Genomic DNA, 24,613 nt, shown 5'->3' with positions numbered 1-24,613 from the left:
TTCCTTCATCTTAAATCTGTCTGATGGGAGCCGATAATAGCACTAGGAAATAACTTCTAATATTCCAACTGCATTCACTGTATTACAGTGTACCTACATTAGGGACAGTGACTGTAGTTGAATCAGCTGTCTGAATCTCTTATGTTTGTGTTTAAAGGTAAAAATCGTGCACATATACCAGAAGATCCAATATGTATTATTTCAGTACCCAAGTTCTTGTAGATTTTCTAGATATTTTAATTACACCTGTTGTGAGAAGTGATATAAAAGTTAGCCCCAGGATGCATTAGTTTTATTTATTTGCTAGAAGTCTTTTATTATTTCTTTGGATGCTTCAATTACTGTGTAGTAATAGTGCCATGAAATGTATTTTAAAGAACTATTGACTCGAATTTAATATTCTAAATTACGTACACCTTTATTAAATTGTAAGGGATATAATTTTTTTTTCTACTTATTCCACTGAGAGAAGGCTTAAATATGCATCTTTAAACATGAAAAACACCAAATAGGGTGACAAATCCATGCACAAGAGTCTACTTGTTGAACACTGTTGTTTTTAAGTCAGTAAAAAATGGTGTTGTCAAAACATTCTACTTAGTAGCTGGGCAGATAAATACAAGGAAATGATATTTGGATGACAGGGAAGTTGATACTCTCCCTTCTTTTTCACCTCCCCTGGCTGCCAGAAAGTACTTCCTTGTTTTAAATTTGTATGGTTTGTTGTGACAGTCATTTTGGCTTTTGGGTGACTTCAGAGCTATGACTCGTACATTTCTGAACTATATTGTAGACTCTGACTATGTTATATACAAACTAATAGTTATTTTACTTATATCACATTTCAATTCAGCAAATCTTTCACTAAATAGTGCAGTGTAAGCTGGGTTTCATGGTATTGCAACTGGACATACTCTGATACAGCTTGTACAGAGTTATGCATGTACATGTAAGGGATAGAGATATAACTTAATAAGCCATGACTGTGTTCTCTAAAGCAGTGGATGTGTGCTCCTTGCAACAGAATGAGCAGCAACGCTGGTGGAACTTGTTTTCTTCTGAATTTGTGATGTAGGACATTTCGGCGTTCTGTAATAATATTCCATTTGCAAAACCTTAGCTTTCCCCAGTTGTCTCCTCTGTACCTCTCCCCTTGTCATTACACCTGCAGGGTAATAAGCTTCACTCTCAGGGAAACATTTTGCTTTGTAACACTGATACCACTCCCTTCTTTTATTGAGCAGTGTTCTGAGTTCGCTCCTGTAGTGTATGGAGAGGAAAAAAGCATCGCATACTCTGCTTGTTAGATGCTATGCCAGACTGGTTAGAGCAGGAACTTATGCCGCTCTGCAGAAGCTGGATCTCTGCAGTAGGAAAGGTCTCTGCTGTTTCTAAAAGTTGTCTAAAAACAGGTCCTTTAGAATGCAAAGATAGATTAAGTCACATACGCAAGAACTGGAGAGTGTCAGAGCTGCTTACTCATTCGATGTCCTGTGGATGTGTTTTTAATAATATTGTGGAAGTATCTATAATTTGTAGAGAGGCATGTAAAAGTTTATAAAGTTTCTCCAGTAGATTGCTTAGTCATAGACTGAAATACCCACCTTGTACAGCAAGTGTCAAACCACACAGTAGTCTTTTCTTAACTGAAGGACAAAATGATTAATCAATTTTTCAAAAATTTACAAGCCACGTATTTTCTTCTTGCAGATTTTCTGCAGACTAGCATTAGTCATGCAGTGAATGTGCTGTTTTTGAACAGAACTTCTGCTTCATGTGAGCCTTTGCATGGCTATTGGTCATGCAGTGAATTCAGCAGTCTGCTGCTTCATTGATTACAGCCCTACTTCTTTATACTATGCATTATTCCAGTGGTGCTGTAAAGATGGGATTTTCTCCAGGTATTCCTTATAAATGAGCAACAGCATCTCTCAGCATTGTCCAAACAGTATTTTTTTTACTGTGATGCATCATATCACACTTCATTTATGGTTAAACTTGGAAGTCTTTTTGTCTCCCTTTGCAAATGACATAACTAGGACTAAAATATTTTTGTGCTTCTGTCTATTAACAGCATTCAGCCACTCCCAGAAGACTCAGAAAGAGTCTGCTTTCTGGCTTGGCTGTGGTGACAAGATGATTTCTTGGTGTGTAGGGGAATGGACATAATTATGTCCTTTGTATATGCAAGACAAGTGTAGTGCTGTTCCTGTGTTAAAGTGGCAGCTATTTTAATCCAATAATACATGAAAAAATAGGATTTGTGATCTGCTGTTGTCTTGGACAGAATTTTTTTAAAATGGTCTGCTGTGCGTTAAAAGTAGGAATTAAGCTGGAATTAGAACTAAGTGGAGAATTACTGTTTCAGAATTAAGCTTTGGTTCAAATACAAATAAGACTAAAGATTTTAAAGATTTTTTTAAAAGCATATGCAAAAAGTCTTGATTTTTTTAATCCGAAGTGGTTTATTTAAACAAATTTCCTCCCAGTTAAAAGTTTAATGAGATTAAGGGGCTATTTGAAAGCTGAGTGGGTTCTGCTCCAGTTTTCAAAATAGAATTTCCTGGTATATGTTTTATGTATGCTTGTATTCTACAAGCAGGGGTTTATGGTTAGTGATTCCTTCTTTTTGTGTTTGTCTTTTTATATTTTTCTCAGGTGGTGTGGTGGTAAGGGAGTCCAGTTTGTTTGCTTGGGACAGTATCTTACCTGCTTACTAACTTCTAGGTGAAGATGTTAAAGTAGATACATACGCACAAGAACAAGTGAGTTGACAAGCATGATGTAAAGAGGCTGTGATGGGGAGCAGAGAGTAAGAATGCCTCTACCCATATTTTGGCTACTGCACATACACACTGTGTTGGTAGAACTGCCTGAGGAGGAGATGGTGCATTTAGGAAACCCCACAGGGTGAGGCAGCCAGTGAGACTGCCAAGGGAAGAGAGTGGGAGACCCCTGAGAGAAACAAAAGCATCCAAACTTCTGAAGAATGGAGATTTTCTTTACTTCAGTTTGCATCCTGATACAGTATGATAAATACGCTGTTCTAGTTAATATTAAAGGTGCCCATCCATTAACTGAAGAATTGTGGAGATTCATAAACTGGACAAATAGGCGTGGTTGTCGAGATGCCCTCTGTGGCAGAACATTCCTTTCCTCTCTTATCTTAGCCTTGATATGCAGTGTCCCAGCTGTGAACTGTTTCAGTCAATTTGCTGTGCTGGTAGAAAAATAATGCTGTTAAAATCTAATTATTAGCCCAACTGGCGCATTCATGGGTGAACTGGACTGCACAGCTGTAATCTCTAATGCCAGTCTCTAATGTCTTCCAGCTGAAATGCTCATCTCCAGACACAGAACTGGATTCTGTTGTGGTTCTTGCTGATCATTCCAAACAGAACTCTTGTACTGTCTGAGGGTAGATTCCTGCCTTTTCCTGGAAAATCAATGTGTATGTCACACGTGTGAAGTTGTTTGCTGCCAAACATGACAGTCCCCTCTTGCCAGGGGGTGGACTTCGATTCAGAAGTTTCCAAAGCACTTCCTGTGCTGCTGCTCTGAGATGTTTAAGGAGAAAAGCTTAGATTTTGTATTTCTCTTCCTCAATTGTAGCTTTCCATTTTTTACCTTCACTTTAGAAACTTTACTTTCATTATATTTTAGAGCATGGCAAGGGATTCAGTACTACTTTTGAGTTGTTTGCTCTCTTTATCATGCAAACATTTCTTTAATCATAGAAACTGACTTGGCAAAATAAAAGTTGACAGTGGCTTTTAAAGTACGTATACAAAAATTTAAGCAAGGAAGTGGATTATTCATACTGTGATCATGCTATTAATTTATTAATTCTTCATTCTGCAGAACAAAGTAGTAATTTTTACCATTGTTCTCCTCTTGCATATTAATAACTTCAAGCCAGTATTTTTAGCAGTTCCTCGCTTAAATATTTTGAAGCTTTGACATTCAGTTTACTGTTAACACCAGTGTCTTAATTTTTGCAAAATAGCTCCATGTCCTGAAGGTCAGCTAACAAATTGCTTTCAGAAGTTCTTTTTTTGGAATTATTTTTCCTTTGTTTTGTCTCCAAAAGACTCGTAGCTTTTCTTCATACTATCCTACCTGTACAGTCTACACTGAACTTTCATTTTAAGATGAATTGAAAATGTGAAGTACTGTTTAATTTATTTATATGCACCTCTAACTTTTTTTTCATCTTAATATCTGCGTGCCTCTGCTTTGTTTCCAGTGTTGCTATGTCTTTTGGTGTTACAGCTCTGAATGATCTCATTATTATTAATCTTCTACTCTATAAAATGCTTAGCCTTTAAGTTAGCTCACAGCCACATTTTTTCACTCCCATAGTTTTAATACATTGATTGTTTTCAGAGAGGAATGAGACATAATTTGCAGGTTAGTCCGGAAGTTACAATCCAGAACTCATAGGAAGCAGAAAAGCAAGACACTTTCTATTTTGTTCTTGGTATAGAAACAGCTCTTTGTTAGTTTTAGATGTGAAACAAACAGGACATTTTAATAAAATAAGCTACTATTTAGCTGTAAGCAGTTCTTGTCTGCCTGTTTAGGAGGAAGCACATTGCAGTTACAAGAAAAAGACCAGAAGATTAAATTGGTAATTATAAACACAAGTAGGCAAGACGAGAGATAATTGATAATCACTTCAGACAGTAAAATAGAAGAGCTATTATCCTAGGAGAGAAGAGGATGCAGGAGTGCGTAAAGATAGAGACAAAGTAGAAAACTAAAACAATTAGGCACTGAAGAGGTTGCAAAGATTGGAAAAACTTGCATGTATTCTCAGAAGAATATTATTGTAACATACTCTAATTAAAATACAATTTTATAATAAATTTTGTCCTGAAGAAAATAAGGAAAGGTATACTGTACTGGAAACTTTAATATATTTGTCTGATTATGGTTCCTATAATTTTTAATGTAGTGCAGCAAGTAGTTCTTTGCACTGCAAGTTATTTTAAAAGTAATTTCTGTTGAGTAATCTTATTAATATAAAAAATTGAATAATTTGAACTTAATTCAAGGCCTTGATCTTTATTTAAAAAAAAAAAAGATAAAAGCAAGGTGCATATTGTTTTGTAGAAGCATTTCAGATATTTCAGAAAAGTGAAAAAAATTGAATATGTCAAGGTAGTAGCTTTATAATGTTTTGTAACTTACAAAGTTGAACTTGTTGAATGGAGTTCAGTCCTTTTGTTCAGTTCTGTTCAGTCCTTCTGAAGTATTGCTGATGCAGGAAGTAGGGACATTATGCAGAATTTAACCTATCATTTGAATTTATCCATAATTCAAGTTAATTTTAGAAAGCCTCATGGGCTTTAATTGAATAAACAAGAGCTACTGTGATCAGTGTTGAGTTATATAATCGGCCACATTTTCTCTGTTGGCTTTGCAGTTGTGTGGTTAAGTAATTTGTGTTGTGTTTGGGTTTTTTTTAAGTAATAAAAAAAACACAGCATTTCTATCCATAAATGCACTGGGGCTTTTTTTATACTGAGTGTTTTGGGTGGTTTTCCCTGAACAATACCTGATGCCTGCTTTTCCTTGCTCTGAACACCTTCTTAGTGGAATCTTGTTAGGGCATACTATGTATTTCCTTATACCAGACTTCTTAAGTGTTAAGAATTTAGACCAGCAAAATACAGGATTGAGTTTTAAATCTCCTGTTCAGTCAATCAGAAGTTTAGAGTGGCCAAGCTGTGCAGCCTGGAGAACAAAGAATTGGGAAAATCTTGTGGCAATGCTTCAAAACTGCAAACAGGGTCACTTGTGTAACTGCAGACTAAAATTGTGGCCAGATAAAAAAAGTATAGAAATAACAATAGACAATTGAGTCAAAAGATAATACAATTATGGTAACAAATAATAATAATGCAAAGTGTCATTATTTCAAATATTTTTTTATTAAATATACTGTAAAGATGTTTCGGATTTCATTAATTATGGTAATTAATTGAGATAGATTGCTTAAAATTGTATGTTGAGCTAGTTTTGTATTTAATATGATTCTTAAGGCTTTCGTCTGATGTCTGGACATAATCAACATGGAGGTCAGTGAAACTGAGACTGATCGGCAGCTTGATGTAGATTCAGTAAACTAGAGTTTATTATAAAGGAGTCATTTAGTAAAATGCCTTTTTTTTTTTTTTTTTTACAGAATTTGATACCATAATTCTAGATTTTAATGCAGGTAGGAATGCTTTCCAAAGTTGATGAAAGCTGCGAACATTAACCCTTTAAAAATCTCCATCTGGTTTAATGCCTTTTATTTGGAACTCCCATATGAAAAGAGTGTCTGGACTAGCTACCAATCGCTTTACAAAAAATAAAGGTTTGGTATTTGTTATAGCATTCCCTCCATGCTCATCCCTATGAAGAGATCCTCCATGTTTTTATTTGTTCTTGAGGTATTTGGGGGAAAAACAGGTGTCTGTCAGGTGCTCAGCTGCTGTTGTTGTGAAGCTTCCTGGTATCTGAAGTGTTAAGTTTACAACTGCATATTTGAAGCATTCATAACATTTACCTGTGAGTCCAGTAAATAATCTGGAAGTACAATTTAGAGAGGTAACATTTGTCTTGGAATAGTCTGTGATCTACTGCAAACCTTTTCTGAAGTGTCAGATTTGTTTGTTTATAATGAAGAGACTTTGGACTACATTCCAGCTTTTGAGTGGGCAGTTTCTGCTTAGGGCTGCCATCCATTAGTTGACATTAATCAGTTTAATAATAATCAGCTGCAGTTTTAATAAAGTTTTTGACAGAAATTGCCTGTGGGGAGTTACTAGAGAAACAGCAATGTGTTTTGCCTTGGAATATTGTTGAGAACACACTTTGCTGTCAAGGTAGTTGATAGCCATAAATTGTAGTATGTGCTCTTTTTCAATTGCCTTTTGTTGATCTTCAGTTAATGCCATTTTCACATTCCTTATAAAGGAGCCAGCCAAATTAATACACCAATACATTTATTTTTAAATTCTAGGCTCAAATGTTATTGCAACTTCTTGGTCCATTTTCTCCTCTGTTCAGTGTTGCCTGATTTTGCATCTTTGTTTTCATTTGAGATACTGCTTGGCTTATATCTCAGTATATTAATTTGATATCCTTTGTAGCAGTGTGGAAGATTTTCTGCTTGTGTTCCTGGATGAAGAGGAAAATTTTTGCTTAATTGAGGCCCAGACTTCTGGAGAGAAGTTGAAAGGACCATGGGTACCTTTGCAACTCATTTCTAGAAGGCTTTCTGGAAGGCCATTCCTTTCCACTTATTCATTGGTGTTGCCTTTATTTTGCTGGTTTATCTCAGTGTAACTATTGAGCAGTGTGAGGTGATTTTTTGTGACTGCAAGACTTTCCTTCATTGGTTTATTGTTTGTAGAGAATCTGACAAATTCTGAAGCTAATTTGTTTGCCTGATACATTTTATTTACCTGTTTATTGAGAGCTCTGTGTATGTGACTTAAAGAGAGCTTAACAGACATCAGTAATTAATCCAAGGAATCAGTGTTTATGTGAAAGCTAATTAATAATGTTTTTATATTAAAGACAAGTCTACAAATTATTTGTAGATTTTTTTTTTTTTTTAGACATTCAACTTTAGTCATTCATAAGCCAGTTTTCAAAAAATGCTTTGGTACTTCTTGAAAGTATTGGGTTTTTTATCTTTTATACTGTATGCTTCATGTTAAGATAGTGCATAACATAATTGCTGACCAAAAAACGACAGTGAACAGAGGGACATTGTGAAGCTAGCTGCCTCTTCAAAAGAGTGGGAATATACTGCTGCTTTTTTTTGTTGTAGCTTTTTAATTCCAGTATATACAGACTAATGGCTGACTAATTAGACTTTCCATTCCTTATCTAGGAGACAATTAATGCATCCATGAGCAGTATCACAGATGTTGGTAATGGTGGAGGAGCTGGACTAACTTAAAGGTTCGCAGAGTGGCAAGGATAGCTAATGGATTTTAATTTTTTTCTTACACAGGATTTACTCTGTTCAGTTCTGTGTATGTTCTGTGCACATTCCTCATATAGGAATTAATTTTACTATGAAGTATGTTTGGATTCAGCATATTGAAGACAGAAGTTGTGATGTTGCAGTTGCTTGTCTTTGTGGATTACTAAGTAACTGTTAAAGATTTACTGTCAAGACTGTTCTAAGCTGAAAAGCCTTGATTTTTTTTCTGGGGCAGATTTTTTAGCAGTTTTATCACACAAATATGTGCTAGACTAAAAATATTTATTAGCCTGTTTTGTACATTTATCCTGTCCTGCCTAGTCCCCATATTTCCACTTATTTTTTGAATTTTCAACTCATCTTAATTAGTGTATTCCCCATCCGTTGATCTGTACACAACACAGTGAAAGACTGGTTTTTAAGATGATTTAATTTATTTAAAATTCCCCAACTGTTTTTGGAAGCGTGGTTTATTTTAGAGCATTTCTCTTTTTGTTTTGTGCCTTTGCTTTGCTATAACGTTCTTAATGGCTAAGGACAGGTTTGCTGTCTTTGGAATCTCTTGGTAGAGCTGATTCTGAACTGTTTATATGGATTTTCTTTAATGAATGTTGTTCATATGCAGAGTATACCCAACTTAGTTATGCAGCTATAATTAATATTATTTTTCTTTGAGTGGATAATTGTAAGAGTAGAAGTAACTTTTTTTTTAATCCAATGCAATTACAACTACTTCTGTTTTAAACTACCAAGCACATAATTTCTGTTGAACGCTCTCTTATTTACCTAATACTCATCTTCAGTTATGTCTTTATTATCTTGGTGGAAATGATCCACTTCTGAATTAAAGGATTCAGGGGATAAAAAAGACACACTTGCATTGGGAAATTGATCAGAAACTGTGTAAAACTTAAAATGCAGGTATTTGGAGCTGTTTTTACAGAAAGAGGTAGATATGTGCCTGTAAGGACAGCTTACTGTTTTGGTATATGGCAGGTCTATATATATACCCACACACACAAGTGATTTATAACTGGAATAACTTCTATACAGGTAGCAAGCATTCCTCCACAGCACAACTCAAATTTTATGTAGTTTCTGGTTCTACTATGATTATTAACTAATTCTTGGTATTTTTGTTGCCTTTTGTTTTTAAAGGATCAGTTTGATAACCTGGACAAGCACACACAGTGGGGCATTGACTTCTTGGAGAAATATGCAAAATTTGTTAAAGAAAGGATAGAAATTGAGCAAAACTATGCAAAACAACTGAGGTAAGGATTTTTTTTTTTTTTTTTTTTAAATAGTTACCTAAAATTACTGTGTCAGATGATGTGCAACTATGTAATATTGTGATTAATGACCATTTTCATTTATAGAGTGTATGAGATCACTAGTTTTTTTCATGGCAAACAAGTTTTTCTTTACTAGTTCAAAAACAGTTATCTTCGGGTGAGTACTTACATACTTGCTTGTTTTTGCCTTCTTCCTTCCCTCTCCACACACTCTTCAAATTTTTGGACTAACAAGGTTTAAGACTTAAATTTTCAGCTGCAAAACAAAATAAAACCATAGTAATACTTTTCCACTATCAACATGTTTGTTGCAAAATGCATTATCCATGTGTACATTTTTGTGTGTGTGTGTTCAGCCAGCTTTGAGTCTCTGCTACTAATTGATTTCTCATGTTGAATTGGCAAGAGCTATGTTACATTGTGTTAAGAAATCTGATTGAAATAATGGAGTAGAACTTGAGAAAGCAGCAGATCGTTCTGTTCTCTAAGTATACACTTTTCACAGCTGGTCTTGTTCCTTTGAGTGAGACTAACCCAACCACCCTTTGTCTTACCTCTTCAGTTTACTTTCTTATTGGTGCCAAGTGAAACATCTTTTAGATCCAATAGGAATTTCCCCTTCAGAAGAGTAGCTGCAGTGAAATGTCAGAGAAGCCTTTTCTTCAGAATAAAGTAGGATTGATTTTTACCAAAAGGTGCACATAGTGCTTGAAGAACAAGATTTAAACTGAGACATTCCTGTGAACTTGGCCTTCACCATAATCTTTGCTGTCTTGAATTTCTTTGGGGCTTCAACTGAAGCTGCTGCCTAGCCCTTGTCAGACTGAAGCTGATAGCAGCTTCTCTCCTGTGGTGTCTTCCATCATCTCATAATTGGCAAACTAGATTGTCAGCAGATACAGCACTGAAGAATCCTTCCTGATAAATGAGGTTCACAGCTGAGGGCATGGATGGTCTCTGTCTAGGCTGCTCATTTCCTTATTGATTTATTTATCAGTTTCTTTGGATGCAGTCATGTACATTCACCTAACATAAGTAAGATGAGCAGATGCCATTTTGCTCAATTATATTTAAAGATATGTTGCACAGCTAGCAAGGTGAGACACCATGTTTTTACTTCAGGATTGGACTAAAAATAGGAAATTATTCAGTTCAGCTTTTTATTCTTTTGGGTAAGAGTACTGATTTTTCTCAAAGTATCTTAAAAAAAAAATTATTTCATGTACCCCTTCTGTCAGGTAGCTGGACTGGCTGTCTATATGCAGTAAGTATGATGGTTTTGGGAAGCACAGGTCTTGCTGCACACATTGTACAGTGCATGCATGCACTTCTGCCTGCTGCCAGTGAGGGTCTGGACAGCAACACACACATGAGAGGGTCACTGATTTTCTGCCAGTAGACCAGTTCATGAAGCTTCTCTTTGATATTTTTGCCTGCATATTCCTTGGGGAAGAACAGATTGTTGGTAGTGAACTGTCTTGTGGTAACAACTTGGTATCAGCTATCATTACTCTTGAGCACACTCACTGTTTTTAACCCTGCGAAAGAGTCATGAGATCCCAGGGGAGACTGAGCAAAATGTTCACCTCTGGAAGAGCTAGCCATCCTGCAGCCTGCTTCTGTGAAGTTCTGAGAGTTCTCAAGGATAGACTATGGTTCTGGTAAATTTTAATGCTGGCAGTATATGGCCTATGAGATAGATATTAATATCTCTGATAGAAATTTCTAGTTTATCATCGTTTTTTCCTTTTTTAATGAAACACAATCTGAAAAATAGTGTGTTGAGAGTCTCTTCGTAATGAACTTAATAAGTGAGATTTATTATGCCCTTGCTTAGTAGATGTAGAAAAGGTATGACGAGTGGTCAACTCCTGGTATTCTATAGCTCTCTTAGTACTCAGAAGGCAGGGGAGACCAAGAGCAAAAAAATGTGATGAGGAAGATAGTGCTAGCTAATGCTAGTAGTGGTATTTTTTTCTGTCTTTAATTTCTGTGTGGGCCATGAGTTCTGTTGAGACTGTTGATGGATCTTACTCTCATAGACTTAAACCCAAGGATGAAAACTTGAGCAAATTTTTCATAACTTTTCACAAATGTCTGTGTCCTGGCAGAAATTCATATTCACTTTGTGTATACCTTTGCATTTTGATAATTTTTTTTGTATACTCTCACCATTTAGTGATGAGACTTTCCCAGGTGCAACAGCTGTTCTGAGTCTCGTAGGAGATAAATGATGCATGTACAGTGTGTGAGGAACTGTTTGAGTGAACTAACTGTATTCTTACTGTATGCAGTTGTCACAGTTTATGGTTCCTGAGTAATTCCAGAAATGGTAACTTGTGAGAACCCTGTCCAAATGCTGGTTTTAGGTTGCAAGTCATTCCTTGCAGTTCTTTGATGGGCAGTTGTTGATAGAAAAAGTACAAGAAAAATTGAAACCATTAAGGAATCCTCAAACAATTATGAAGAAAAAAATGTCTAGAGAGCTTGTCATGTCCTTGTCTGCAAAACATTTTGTTTGAAAGAAAGAAACTATATTTTTTATTTTTTTTTTTTGCTAATTTAAAGGAAAACTTTACGTTTTGTGAAGCTTAGGTCTCAACATATTGTGGTACCCCAAGGATTGTGAAGGTTATTATAGGCTTTTACTGAGTTAGAGGGATCTGAATCAGGACAAATATATTGCAATATACATTGTAGATTAACAGATTTTATTTTAATTACATGACTGTTTAATTTGTTATTTTTATATTTGGGAAAAAATAGATTTAGTATGTGCCAAATTACTGGACTCTTGACTGAATTTTGTAATGGATTCTCAGATGCTGTTTTTGATCAGCATTGTTGCTTAAAAGGAGCAAGGTAAAGGACTATTTTCTACATCATCACACACAAAACAATTCTGGAGGTTCACTCCCTTTTTGTTTCATCTGAAGCATTATGACAGTTGGGAGGACAGAGGCATTCCGCTTCCTGTCATGTTAGGCAGTAATATAAGTTATACCTTCAGTTATAGATGAAAATACCATGTGGAATATGATTTCTGATTTTGGTCAGCTTCTCTGTTGTCAGCTTAAAGAAAACAGTGATGATTGTTCTTGAAATATTTGAGTGTTTCCCTTTAAAACTGTACATTGTGATCTCTGGAGATGTCTGGTTAATCTGAGCAAATGTATTTTTCATGTGCCTTCTGCATGCTGTTGTGTATAAGTGTTGTTTTTTCCCCCCTAAATATAATATTAATATATGCTAATTGAGACATAGTTACAATATTTTTATATGTAGAATCTCGGGAACATTTTTTAAAATTAGTATAAGCTGAAATGTGAAGTTGAGGGCACAGATTATGACAAATCTCAAATCTCTATTCCTTTGAATGGAGTTGAGAATTTATACTGTTGGTTATTATCCAAATATGGATGTGGTAGGGTTTTATTACAATGATGTTTTTGTAAGCCAAAACATACGAATTCTTAACAGTTCCAAGGATATTCAGCTTTGTAAACTCAGACTCTGTGTTACAATTTTCTAAGATTCATCTCTTCAGTTAAAACTTTTTCTGATGTTACTAAATACATTTCACTGTCGCTGTTTTCACCTAGTTCATTATATGCTATCACTGAAACAATCAGAACCCTATTGAAAGTGTTACTTCACATATAATTATTAAATACCTTCAATTACTGCATTTTTTAGTAACTTGTGAAACCAGACTTCGTAGTTTTTTCCCAGTCTCATTTGTAGTATGATGTAGAGGTGTAGTAAATTTATCTAAGCTGCTGCTTTTATACAGATTTTACCATATTAACAATGCTGCTTCTGATCTTTACATTCTGTATGAACTGACTGAAGAAAACGTACTTTTTCAGTTGATAAACAAAATTTTTACACAAATGTCTGTACAATTTTATATAGATGTCTTAAGTACAGGTACATAAATAATTTTAATTTATTAACTAGGGTGCTTCTGGCTACAGGACTGAGGTGGTACTTCTCTTAAAAATCAGTAACACAGTCCAGGCTACTATCTCAATGTTGTTGACCTGAGACCAATTTATACTGAAAAGAGAGGTTGATAAAATTACATTAGCAGCACAATTGGATGTGGTTAGTCTGTATGAAATCTGCTTCCAGATGGCTGTAAGACAGAGTGTGGTTTTAAAAGAAGTCTAAATTGTATTTCCAGAGAGGATTGAAGTGTCATCAATCTACACTTTTCTGAGGATGGATAGAGCAGTTTATCCAGTAGATAAATAGATATCCCTTTCAGTTCTGATGATCTGCAATTACTTCAGTTTTCTTCTAAACTAGTCTGGATCTAAATATGGATCCTGAGGATTAGACACGCATTTAGATAAAAACTTGAAAGAACATTATGGTCCCTGGAAGTGTCAACTGGTTCCTCTTTGAAATAATAATGCTTCTTTCTTCAGATCCACATTCACACTAGCTGCTTGTCAACCTGCTTCAAATCTAATTTATCTTTTTTTTTCCAAAGTCTTGGTGTTCACTTCTTGGAAAAGCTGTTATGCTTTATTGTTCACATGAACACTGGCTTTTTCTTTGAACTTTAAATTCTGCATATGCTTGTTGTTTCATATTTGCTGACTTTGATTATTGTACCTTGTGCTGTTATTGAACCTTAAATCCTGATCACAGTGTCTCAAAACTGTACATGCCTGTGGTTGTAGGGTAGACAAGATTGACTAATTAAACTGACTTTTATTAGGATAAAGGATTATATACTATTTTTGTCTTCCTAGAAACAGTAAAGAGTTGCATTAAAAAATGAAATTGGAACAGAAATTAGCATGTTAGTAAATAATCTGTATTTTTTACCCTTCTCTCCTGCCACTTTAATCTGTATGTTTTTAAAGTGATTTCTCATTTTTAACACCTCTGAAAATCTTCCCTTGGAAAGGCTCGTGTCGTTGCTTAGCTACAGCATTGTCTGCTTGGTATGCATTTCACCTTCTGAATAATAATAAGGTGAATTTTAGGAGTTTCCTATTTGTTAATAAGCAATGAGGAGCAATGCAGAAATATAAGGGAAAATGAAACATGGGAAAGTTACTTAGTGAAGATTATTATTTTTATTCTTGGGATTATGCATTTTCCAATCAAAATGTCTGTGTTCAGTCCCTACCAAGTAGAATGTTATAACAGGCAGTGTATTCTGGTAATAGTGAAAAGAGATTTTTGTGGTGGCGTTCTAATAAAATTGGAAGATTTTTTTTTTTTAGAAAGTCAGTGTTTATATTGTTTCTTAGTACATACTGATGTAAAAAGAACTTGACTATTTTATCTTTTTTTTTTTTTTGCTGCTTGTAGTCTTAGAGGATATGGAAAGAGACAAAGGGTCTAAGCTTGCTATTTCCACACTGACTCCCTGCTCATATTTTGGTATATACTTCATGACTGAGCATAGTCTCACTACTTAGATATGACATCCAAATAAATCGATTTGAGAAATTGCACAGGAGTATTGTAGATTAAAGCAGGATTAGCACCCTTGTTTTAATTATAAGGTAGTTCATAGTTTGTAACAACTGAAGTTAGGAATGAGGGAATGAGATACAAAACATGCATGCAATATTATTTTTTTTCATAGAATCTTCTCTCACTGCTTCTTTGCTTTTTTTTTCTGTAGTGTTGCAGTATAGATTGTTTTATGTATTCCACTTCTTTGCTGCTTTTGGGGAAACTGCTTTGGGCTATGTTTAGACTAAGAAGGCAATGGTCAGTTGTCTTAATCACTACTGGACAGATAGATTGAAGAATTACATCCAGAGGCCAATTAAAAGACAACTGTTAAAGGAGCTCTGCTAGGTTTGCATTGTTTCATACCTAATTTCTTCTTTGCGTGGATGTGTAAAAAAATTTCATTACAAAATCATTCCTTTACACAATATAGAAGTTTGAATTAAATCTATTCCATACTAGTTAAAAAGCAGAAGGAATCTTTCCAAAATCCAGGTCCATCTCAAGAACACCCTCTAGGAAGTTTTCTCTGACAAGCTCAAGGCAAACACTCTGTCTCTTTGGAATAATGTTGTGTGCATTTGTTGGTTGTTTGGGTTTTCTTGGTTCTTAAATGAAAGGTATGATGAGAGATGAACGGGGAAAAACATTGCCAGCATTGCGTTTTATCTGCTGTAGGTTGTGCATTATTTTCTACTGAGATGTTATTTCACACTTAAAAATATTACTTTCATATTTTAAATCAGAGATGTACAGGCAATAAATCAGAGATACCAGGCAGTCTGGTCTGCAGTTTAAACATTGCTAGCAAGATTTCAATGAAGTAGTTCTAATATTTGGAAAATCTGAGAATTTTTGTGAGGGTAGGCATTGGTATTTAAATACTCGTCTGTTTAATTTATGTAGTAGATATCTCTTTAAATATTGTTTGCTGCTTTTAAAAATGCACATCAACTGAGATATTTTGCTTCTTTGACCTCAAAAAGCACAAAGGTTGAGGGTAAGCCATTTGATAAACATCCTATGTCTTACCTTTGTTTCTTTCATACAAAAATGATTTTTTACTTGCTGTAAAATGACAAACTTACAAGGAAAGGAGAACTGTAGTAGAGTTATAATTTCAGTTTTTCTGTTTCATGGAAGAACCTGACCAATTGCTAGATTAAAAGATGCAACCAGTTGAAGCTATGAATCACAGAATATTAGGGGTTGGAAGGGACCTCTGAAGATCATCGAGTCCAACCCCAACATGAACATCCAGCTACTAAAAATGAGAATGTTATAATGGAATTTTTTTTTAAGACAAACAACATGAATTTCAAGAATTTTAAAACACCTCATTGGTGTCAGAAAATAAATATTGTAAGTTAAGGCAGGATCCTGTGCTGGACAAAAAGTGTACTCAGAAGTTTAAAGCAAAGGTTGATGTACAGAAAGACAAGAATCGGAAAAAAATCACTGTGCATTCTCTCCTCTTATCCCTGCTCTCTGTAAAATGTTGTGGCTTTATTTCATGTTCATCACAGGATCTGGGATATTTGTAGCAATGTATGTAACTGCAACCATTTTGTGGTTGTTTGTGTAAGCAGTGTGTGCCTGCTTTATTTATGCTTTAGGATAGAGTAGGTGATGTGGTTTGTATGTTTCTTAAGGTGCTGTTTCTGCACTGCATGATAAGCAGATGAATTCATATCAGTGTTCTCAGAAACTGGACTGTGATGCTCTGTAAAGTGCTGGTCCTGTGGATCGTCTTTTAAAGATTTTCGTGGTTTAAAAACCTCATATTTACAACACTGGTGGTAGAGCAGTATGTAACATCTTTCCTGAAAAGAGATGTTGCTGCTTCTGTTCTGGAAATGCCCTCATTGAAGATTTGGAGTCGCTGTGGTTAAAACCTTCAACCTGAAAGTCCACTCAAAGCTTAATTCAGGCATGGAGTTCTGTTGCTCACGGGTATGGCATCCAGCGTGTGCTGTCTGTATGCTACACAGTGATGACGTGCTTTTTTCTTGTCCTCTGGCTTCTTTTGCATGTTTGAAAAGGATGTTAAAGAACTCATTTTATGTCTGGTTACTGTGCAGTAGAGGTTTTAAATACTTATAAATGTATTGTTCTATGTCAAAGTGACTTAAAATTTCAAAAATGCAGTCATTGTTTGCCTCGTGTTATCTAAAGGACCCTTATAAGATGACAGAGGGAGCAGTTTTGTTCCTTCAAGTCACAAAAAAGAAATAATTTATTAATTATGTTTTATGTGTCTTCTTGAAAGAAACTCTAAAATAGCATATTTTTTTCCATTCTTCTTTAATAGAAATCTGGTTAAGAAGTATTGTCCTAAACGCTCAACCAAAGATGAGGAACCCAGGTAAAGATGTGCATTTCAAGTTCTGTGTACAAGAAACAAGGATTACAGTATATTCTGTCCCTTTATGGATTTTTTTCTTTTTTAAAAGATTAAGTAGTTAATTGGCTAAGACAACAAAAAAATTCTGCTTGGTTTCTTACAGTTCTGCTCTAATTCTTAAGCATGAAACCTGAGCTTGCTTCTATTAGTATTTTAAAGAAGTAAACATGGCAGACTGTACTTGTGCAATTCCAAATTAATCTTTAGCTAGGTGAAAGTTTGACAGCAGAAGCTTAGTATGCTATGTACAGTCTAGTATTATTTTTTATAGAAGAGCAGTTGAGTGTCCTTAGGCAGTGTTTTGTGCTTAGTACATTTGCTTTGTACATTTGTATGCTGAGACTTGAGTGTACACAAAATAGTCACGTTTTTGGCAAGAAGAGCTCTTGAATGGTTGACTTGCTTTGACTCCAGAGACAAAATAAGTGAATGTCTAACTGTGGAGGAGCAGTTTGTGCTGAACAGATTTATGGTTATTTACCAGAGATGCTTGTTTTATTGTCCATGTCCATAGCCATTCTAAAACCTATTTAGAAAACACAATGCTTTTTTTTCTTTAGGAATAACTCTTACAAGGAAAGAGAGTGGGTGAGTTTCAGGTTGCAGCCAGAGCACATGCTGTGCAGTGTGCCTGAGAATCCACACTAGGATTTCCTCTAGCTCTTTCAACTATTTAAAGATCTTGGACCACAGGGAACGGGATTTCTAGTGCTAGGGTGGCATTTGAATTCCCCAGGGCCTAGCCTATGGAGATGGCAGTATTCCACAGTTAAAAGAGAGAGATGTATTTTTTTAATGTGGTGCCTGTTTTTTTGTTTCTTTCCTCCCTTCCACACACACTTTCTACCCTTTGCCCCTCCTCTTCCCCCCTTTTTAGTGCCAGCCATAGTGGCACCTTACTTCCAGCCAAGAGGTGGGCAGGCAAACAGGCAGCTGTCTCCAGAGCTGATAGCAAACTTGTTCTGTAGAACATCCATCGGGATGCATATGAGTGGTATGATTGGCATGTTCCACCCTCAAGACTACCAAGCACATCAACTCTGCAGCAAGTTCAGCCTTCAAGCCTAGGGATGTATGTATCCGTTCCCAGGCTCAGGCCTCTCAGTTGGCAGCTTAGGAGATACCACTATACTACAGGGCTTCCCAGGTAGTATTACTCTTCTTTCTTTTCCATCCACAAAAATCCATATTCTTATAAAATGTATTTGAAGAGCCATTGCAACAGACAATACATGCTAGGCTTAATGTAGGCTTTCCCAACTTGCATTTGTACTATAATTCAAATAGCATTAAGATAAGGTTTATTGTAAAATATGTGTAATTTTTATTTATTTTTTTTAATTTAATCAGGAATGCAGATTATACTAAAATAAGTCCATTTTAAAAAAACCTGTCTCACTTTTTTTTTTATATATATGTGTGTGTTTCCTTTCAGGTTCACTTCATGTGTTGCCTTTTTTAACATCCTTAACGAGTTGAATGACTATGCAGGACAACGAGAAGTAGTTGCAGAAGAAATGGGGCACAGAGTGTATGGAGAATTGATGAGATACTCTCATGATCTAAAAACTGAGAGAAAAATGGTAATTTCTGTATTTTGGTTTGATAAGGGGATAACAAAATGGATGTGTCTTTTAATGAATTGATGTATTAGTTTAGCCATTTTAATAAACTTGGCACTAAGTAGGTTTTGTTATACATATATAAAACACATATCTAAAGTTATTCTGTATTTTTATGTACTGGTTTACAACTGTTATTAAATCTAAAAGTTTAAGATCTTGAGAGATAGTGTTTACTAGTAACTTTTTTGCCTGTATAATTTTAATCTGTCTTGCTGTTCTTACACAATTAGTAATGTCTTTCAAGAGTACTGTTAATTTATGGGAGATCCTGCACATTGTATGGTGTCACCTAGAGAAGGGACTTAACTAATGGTTGGAGTACTAGAAAGGTATGTAAATTAAACTTATTTGTGGTGTTTTTAGCATCTTCAGGAAGGACGAAAGGCTCAACAGTATCTGGACATGTGCTGGAAACAGATGGATAATGTGGGTTTGTGTTTTGGGTTTTTTTTCCTATCAAACTTAATAATATACAGTCTGTAAATGGAACAGTTGTCTTGCTTGCTTAGACTTTGATGTTTAGCTCAATTACTGAATGTCCAAATCAGACATAATAACATCCAAATTGTATTTATAGTTCCCTGTTAAAAAAAAAAAAAAGTTTCCTATAAGCAGCTTCTCTTTTTATGTTTGAGTGAAGCCTTGGCTTTTATCCAGCATAAAGGAATAAGTTTGTAACATGGGTACAGACAAATTTGGTTGCTTCTCCTTAAGCTACTTTTTGTTTATAATTAATAATGACCATAAATTTATATGAAGATGAAATCTTAGGTCACTGTATTTGGCTTGAGTTTGAGGGCTTGTTGCATGAGGTCTATTCAATAATTCCACCAAAGACTTTCATGCTTTAAGGAGGTAGAATTACTTTTTAACAGAGAAATGCAGGAAGTTAATTTCTCTAGAAGAGATTATAAACTCCTTTCGTCTTAAAAGACACACTTCTAAAGATCAGAAAATACAAGATTACACCAATTCAAGGTGCATTCTGATCTTCTGCTGGCTTTGTCTCTTAGAAATGTATTGTATCTTTGATCCAGATTATTGTGGAGCAGTACTGGAGAGGTGAATTTCTGTTGTGTTCTGGACCCTGATAAGCAGTCTTACTTCAGTGTCATGTAAAAGAATTTTAATTCGTGATCAGAGGGTGAGAGTAGAAGCAGATATGGTACTTTTAGGTGCTGTCACCCTTCAGCAGTGTAACTCCCAGAGTTCACCTCAAAAGAACCAGTCGTGTTGTGTGCACTGTATTTGCTTGAGTGCAAAGTCAGTCTTCTAAATGCATACAGCCTGCAAGAGACAACGTTAACCTCAGTTGCCTGACTTTGCTCTGAAGCAGAGCAGTGCTCATACCATCTCTGTTGCCAGTTTGTCTCTAGAGATACTAACTTCTTGAGCTGCAAGTTCTTCCTACAGCAGTTGTCTCGACAACAGCTGGATATGTTGAACTACATTGAATACTGTTGTCTATGTTGCTTACAGCTACACCAGTTGGTCTGAATACCAATGATAATGGATGGGTATGCTAGGATCTCATAACATAGATATACCTTAAAAATAGTTGAATTTATTAAATTACAATTGATCACTGAAGAAGGGAACTTGAATATTTTAATCATTTAGGTTATTGAAGTAAGACAGGAAAGTGGACTTGCCTGTTTATAATGAACTGTGGATCTTTGTCATAGGCTGTTTTGTATATTGATTATCTGATATTTTATAGCATAAATACTGTTGTTTCCTTGCTCATACTTCAAAGAAAAAAGTTTTAAATAGAGAAGTTGAAAATTTTTGAGACCTGGTTGCTGTAACACCAGTGTATTTACTGAAAGGTACTTAGTGAATGTAATATATTTTAACGGAATTTTGATATTTGGCATTTAAAATTACTGTACAAAACCAAAGGGGATAGTGGCTGTTGAAGCAGTAAGTTTGTGGCTTTTGTAGAGCAAGAAGAAATTTGAGAGAGAATGCAGAGAGGCAGAGAAAGCACAGCAAAGCTATGAGAGACTGGACAATGACACTAATGCAACAAAGGCTGACGTTGAGAAGGTAAGAGTGGTGCCAGTTCTTTCTCTACTTTCTATTATAAAAAAAATAATAATTTATTTGCTTGTTTATCATCAGTACCAGAACAACACTCTTTAAGTGTACAAAATTGTGTATAAAATATGCTTGCTTATTATGTGCAAAAGCAAACCTACAGTAAAATAAGAGACAGCACACAGGAGGATGCTTCATTAGTCTTGAGATGATGCTGTTGAGATGATGACTGTCTTCCTAAAAGCTCAGGCTTACTGATATTTGGTATCTTACACTATGCATCTTTGGTCACTTCTGTGTTTTTTTAGGATGCACATTTAAGCAACATGGCCAAGGGAACTAAAGTGATCATTCCTCTCTGTACATAACAGTCATGCTGGTTGAAAAAGACCTTTAAGATCATTGAGTCCAAAAATTAACCTAACTCTACCAAGTCCAGTGCTAAAACCATGTTCCTAAGCACCACATCTACACACCCCTCCAGGGATGGTGATTCAGCCACCTCCTTGGGCAGGCTGTTCCAGTGTTTAATTACCCTTTCAATGAAGTAGTTTCTTCTAATACCCAATCTCAACCTCCTCTAACACAACTTGATACCATTTCCTCTTGTCCTGTTGCTTGTTAGGACAAACTAGGCCTGTGAACTATCAGTATATATGAAGTCTTCCATTCTTTTTATTTCAGTTATGTCAGTTTTGGTGACTTATAATGAGTGTTTTTGTGTAGGTGGTAAAATAAAAATACTGTGTGTTATTGAAAAGCACAAGATATGTCTGAACTGATGACACTTTCCTACTAGGCTAAGCAACAGTTAAACCTGCGCACCCATATGGCTGATGAAAACAAAAATGAATATGCTGCACAACTACAGAATTTCAACGGGGAACAGCACAAGCACTACTACATTGTTATTCCTCAGATTTACAAGGTAAAATAATTAACAGAGTGTATGTCTGATCATATTTTATGGGAGAAGTAGATTTTAACACTTTAAAATCTATTTTTGGGATTTTAGCGGATAATTTTATCAATAAATTAGCATAATCTTGATACAACCTGTTTTATCATGAGACTTAGTGCTGACAGTATTTATGCTTAGACTTGTAATGAAAATATTCTGTTGCATTCTCTATGAAGATTTTATAAACTGTTTGTCAGAGTATTGCTGAAGGGGTGTGACAAAATATGCATTTGAGACATCTGGGTGAGCAAACATTTAAATCATTCTAATAAGGTTTGATCACTAGTTCTCTTGATACTCGTGTGTGTGAATGTTTTGACTCTGGCAGAGATGAAGAACAGCATATAGCTACTGGTGACTTCATGGTTTAATGTATCTCCTGTATAAAAGGGGTGGATTGTGGAGGCTGAAGTACTTTACCTTCTAGTGTGTCGTGTGTCCATCCTCCTGTCCTGTCCCCGCCAGTTGGTCATTGCTTCATCAGTATTACCAGCAATCCACAGAACTCTCTACAATAATAAGTTAAAGGTCAACTTAGATCAATACTTTGCCTTTAAGGGTATTTCTCAAGGTGCTTCATATAACTTTTTTTTTTTTTAAGATGTGTTCAAAACCAGAGACACTTTGCAAAACTAGTTTAAAGTAAAGTAGCTGGGGGGCATCAGGTAAGGGAGAGTTCAGAAGTGCATTGGCAGGGACCTTCAGCCATTTGGGAGAATACTGAGGCTGTAGAAACTGATTCTGAGACATGGATGGTGTGAGGAAATGGGAAGTAAAAATACTGACATGAACAAATGTTTGGGGGTGTATCAACTTGAGAATGCTCGCTACTTTCCAGAAGCACAAGAGAGTTCGTATTTCTTAAAAATATTTACTAGAAGGTCTAGGATTCACTGGAGAAAATTGTCTTGGCTTATTAAATTTTTTTCTAGTATTTTACCTGTTAAGCAGCACTACAGTGGATCTGACACTAGCACACTGATAGAGGAATTGCAGTCAACTCCTAGGAGAAAGAGTTTGATCATCCTTGTAGCTTGGACCAGAGTTTTGGTTTATTGCCTGTATTTTTCTGGGGTTGAATCCATTATTATTGTAAGATACTACTTATGTTTTTTTGAAATCTCCAGTAAGAGCAGAAAGGCCAAGTCCTGGATTCTGCTGGGACTACATTTTTATTTCCTTGCAAGTATTTGGTACCATTCTATGGGACAACGTTGGGAGAGGAATTTAGCATTCCTAGGTTGTTGCTGTGTTTCAGAGAGATGAAATTAAATGCTGTTTAAGACATCTGTCTTTGTTAGAGTAGATAAAGAAAAGATTCAGCTTCTTATCCCATTTTTTGGGAGTTTCTTTACTGTAGTTTTCATTTTTGCATGAAACAAGCATTTTAAATTAATCAGGTGGCTGTAGATACTGTACATGTGCTTTAAAAAAGGTTGAGGAAGTGAAAGTCCTGTTCTTTACACAATTTTTAAAAAACAAAATGTATCAGCTCTTAATTATTATTCTGGGCATCTCAAGTCTGTGTCTGAAAAGAAGTGATTTTTTTTAACTTAAGTTCTGTTTTGTTAAGCAAATAAAAATACTGGGAAAGCAGAAATTCTGTACTACACTGTGGTGACCATAGTAATTGCATATGGGAAAAAAACTCTGCAAATAAAAGCTTTATTTTATCTTACTTTGTGCTTACAGCAACTTCAAGAAATGGATGAAAGGAGGACTGTCAAACTTAGTGAATGTTACAAAGGCTTTGCTGACTCTGAACGCAAGGTTATTCCGATTATCTCTAAGTGTTTAGAAGGGATGATCCTTGCAGCAGAATCAGTTGATAAACATAGAGTAAGTAGAATTGAGCGACTTGTCATATGTGCATGAGCAATTTAACTGATACAGAAGCAGTGGTGAGGGGAAGGATGGACTTACCATGTACATTTATCTTTCTGTTATCAAATGTCTGCTTGAGAAGTATTGCGAGTCCACTTTTAGCTTCACTGGTCACTTCCACTTTCAGTGTCTGTTCTCTTCCTGTTGTATTGCTTTCTTGTGATCTGAAGATCTATGACACTTTTTCACTGTATGTGATTTTGGACACATTGTTTTGGTTTTCCTGAAGCATCCTAGAATACCAACAGGGTTGGTATTTTCTCCATTATGTAGCATTGAATCATATAAAGGGTGTTTAATTAACAAAGTGTCATTCTATGGTCCTGTGTGATTGCATATTAGCACGTTCTTACTCCTCCTTTCCTCTTGTATCTTACTTCATCTAGTTTCTTAGTTCTGCCTTCATTTCAATGCTAATGTTGAAGGATTAGAAGGTGGGGTAGTAGTTTAGCCCAAAGCATGCCATCTTTTAAATTTGTGATGACCCTTGGGGAGTACTTGCTGGATTCTGAATAGCAGGGTATGGTTTGATTTACACTCCTGGTAACAGAGCTGAGAAAAAAAGAATGTACATTATCTTAACTTGGTCTGTCAAAAGTCATGTGTTCCAAGCTCTTCTCACTTCCCCCACCTGTGCAGATCTGCAATTAAGGGCAAAATTTATGTCTCCATGTTTTTCTCTGCAGTTCTTGATGGTTTTGCTTTTTAAACGCCTGCATGTTCTCTGTTTAGGACTCTCAACTAGTGATAGACTGCTTCAAATCCGGTTTTGAACCTCCTGGAGATTATCCATTTGAAGATTACAGTCAGAATATTTACAGAACTATCTCTGATGGAACCATCAGTACACCAAAGCAGGAAGGAATGAGAATTGATTCAAAAACTACAGTGGGCAAGGCTAAAGGAAAGCTGTGGCTATTTGGAAAGAAGCCAAAG

General features: G+C 35.5%; 1 protein-coding gene and 1 long non-coding RNA gene across 7 annotated transcripts in view; one reads left to right on the top strand and one right to left on the bottom strand.

Annotated features, from left to right (window-relative positions):
- The window catches only part of FNBP1L (formin binding protein 1 like), a 54,171-nt gene that overhangs the window by 16,602 nt on the left and 12,956 nt on the right, over positions 1 to 24,613 (top strand). For 4 of the 5 annotated variants that reach the window (XM_051625576.1, XM_051625575.1, XM_051625573.1 and 1 more), the window contains exons 2-9: positions 9,146 to 9,261; positions 17,075 to 17,128; positions 18,603 to 18,750; positions 19,156 to 19,218; positions 20,737 to 20,841; positions 21,632 to 21,760; positions 23,486 to 23,632; positions 24,410 to 24,613. In XM_051625576.1, the coding sequence (XP_051481536.1) occupies positions 9,146 to 9,261; positions 17,075 to 17,128; positions 18,603 to 18,750; positions 19,156 to 19,218; positions 20,737 to 20,841; positions 21,632 to 21,760; positions 23,486 to 23,632; positions 24,410 to 24,613 (966 nt within the window). Of the gene's footprint in view, positions 1 to 9,145; positions 9,262 to 17,074; positions 17,129 to 18,044; positions 18,315 to 18,602; positions 18,751 to 19,155; positions 19,219 to 20,736; positions 20,842 to 21,631; positions 21,761 to 23,485; positions 23,633 to 24,409 lie in introns of those variants that run through there. The other variant, XM_051625574.1, reaches the window with a different exon arrangement.
- LOC127387354 (uncharacterized) lies at positions 8,403 to 24,416 on the bottom strand. 2 transcript variants are annotated; one of them, XR_007890106.1, is made up of 3 exons: positions 23,717 to 24,416; positions 22,214 to 22,302; positions 8,403 to 9,538 (listed from the first exon to the last, which is right to left on the bottom strand). It is a non-coding gene; the product is annotated as an uncharacterized LOC127387354 (long non-coding RNA). The 2 variants fall into 2 exon arrangements; XR_007890107.1 differs by lacking the exon at positions 23,717 to 24,416 and having other exon boundaries at positions 22,214 to 22,779.

Source organism: Apus apus, chromosome 7 (genome assembly GCF_020740795.1).
Source record: "Apus apus isolate bApuApu2 chromosome 7, bApuApu2.pri.cur, whole genome shotgun sequence".
NCBI lineage: Eukaryota > Metazoa > Chordata > Aves > Apodiformes > Apodidae > Apus > Apus apus.
The sequence above is the reverse complement of the archived record's forward strand: the minus strand, read 5'-3'. Positions and strand labels throughout refer to the sequence as shown.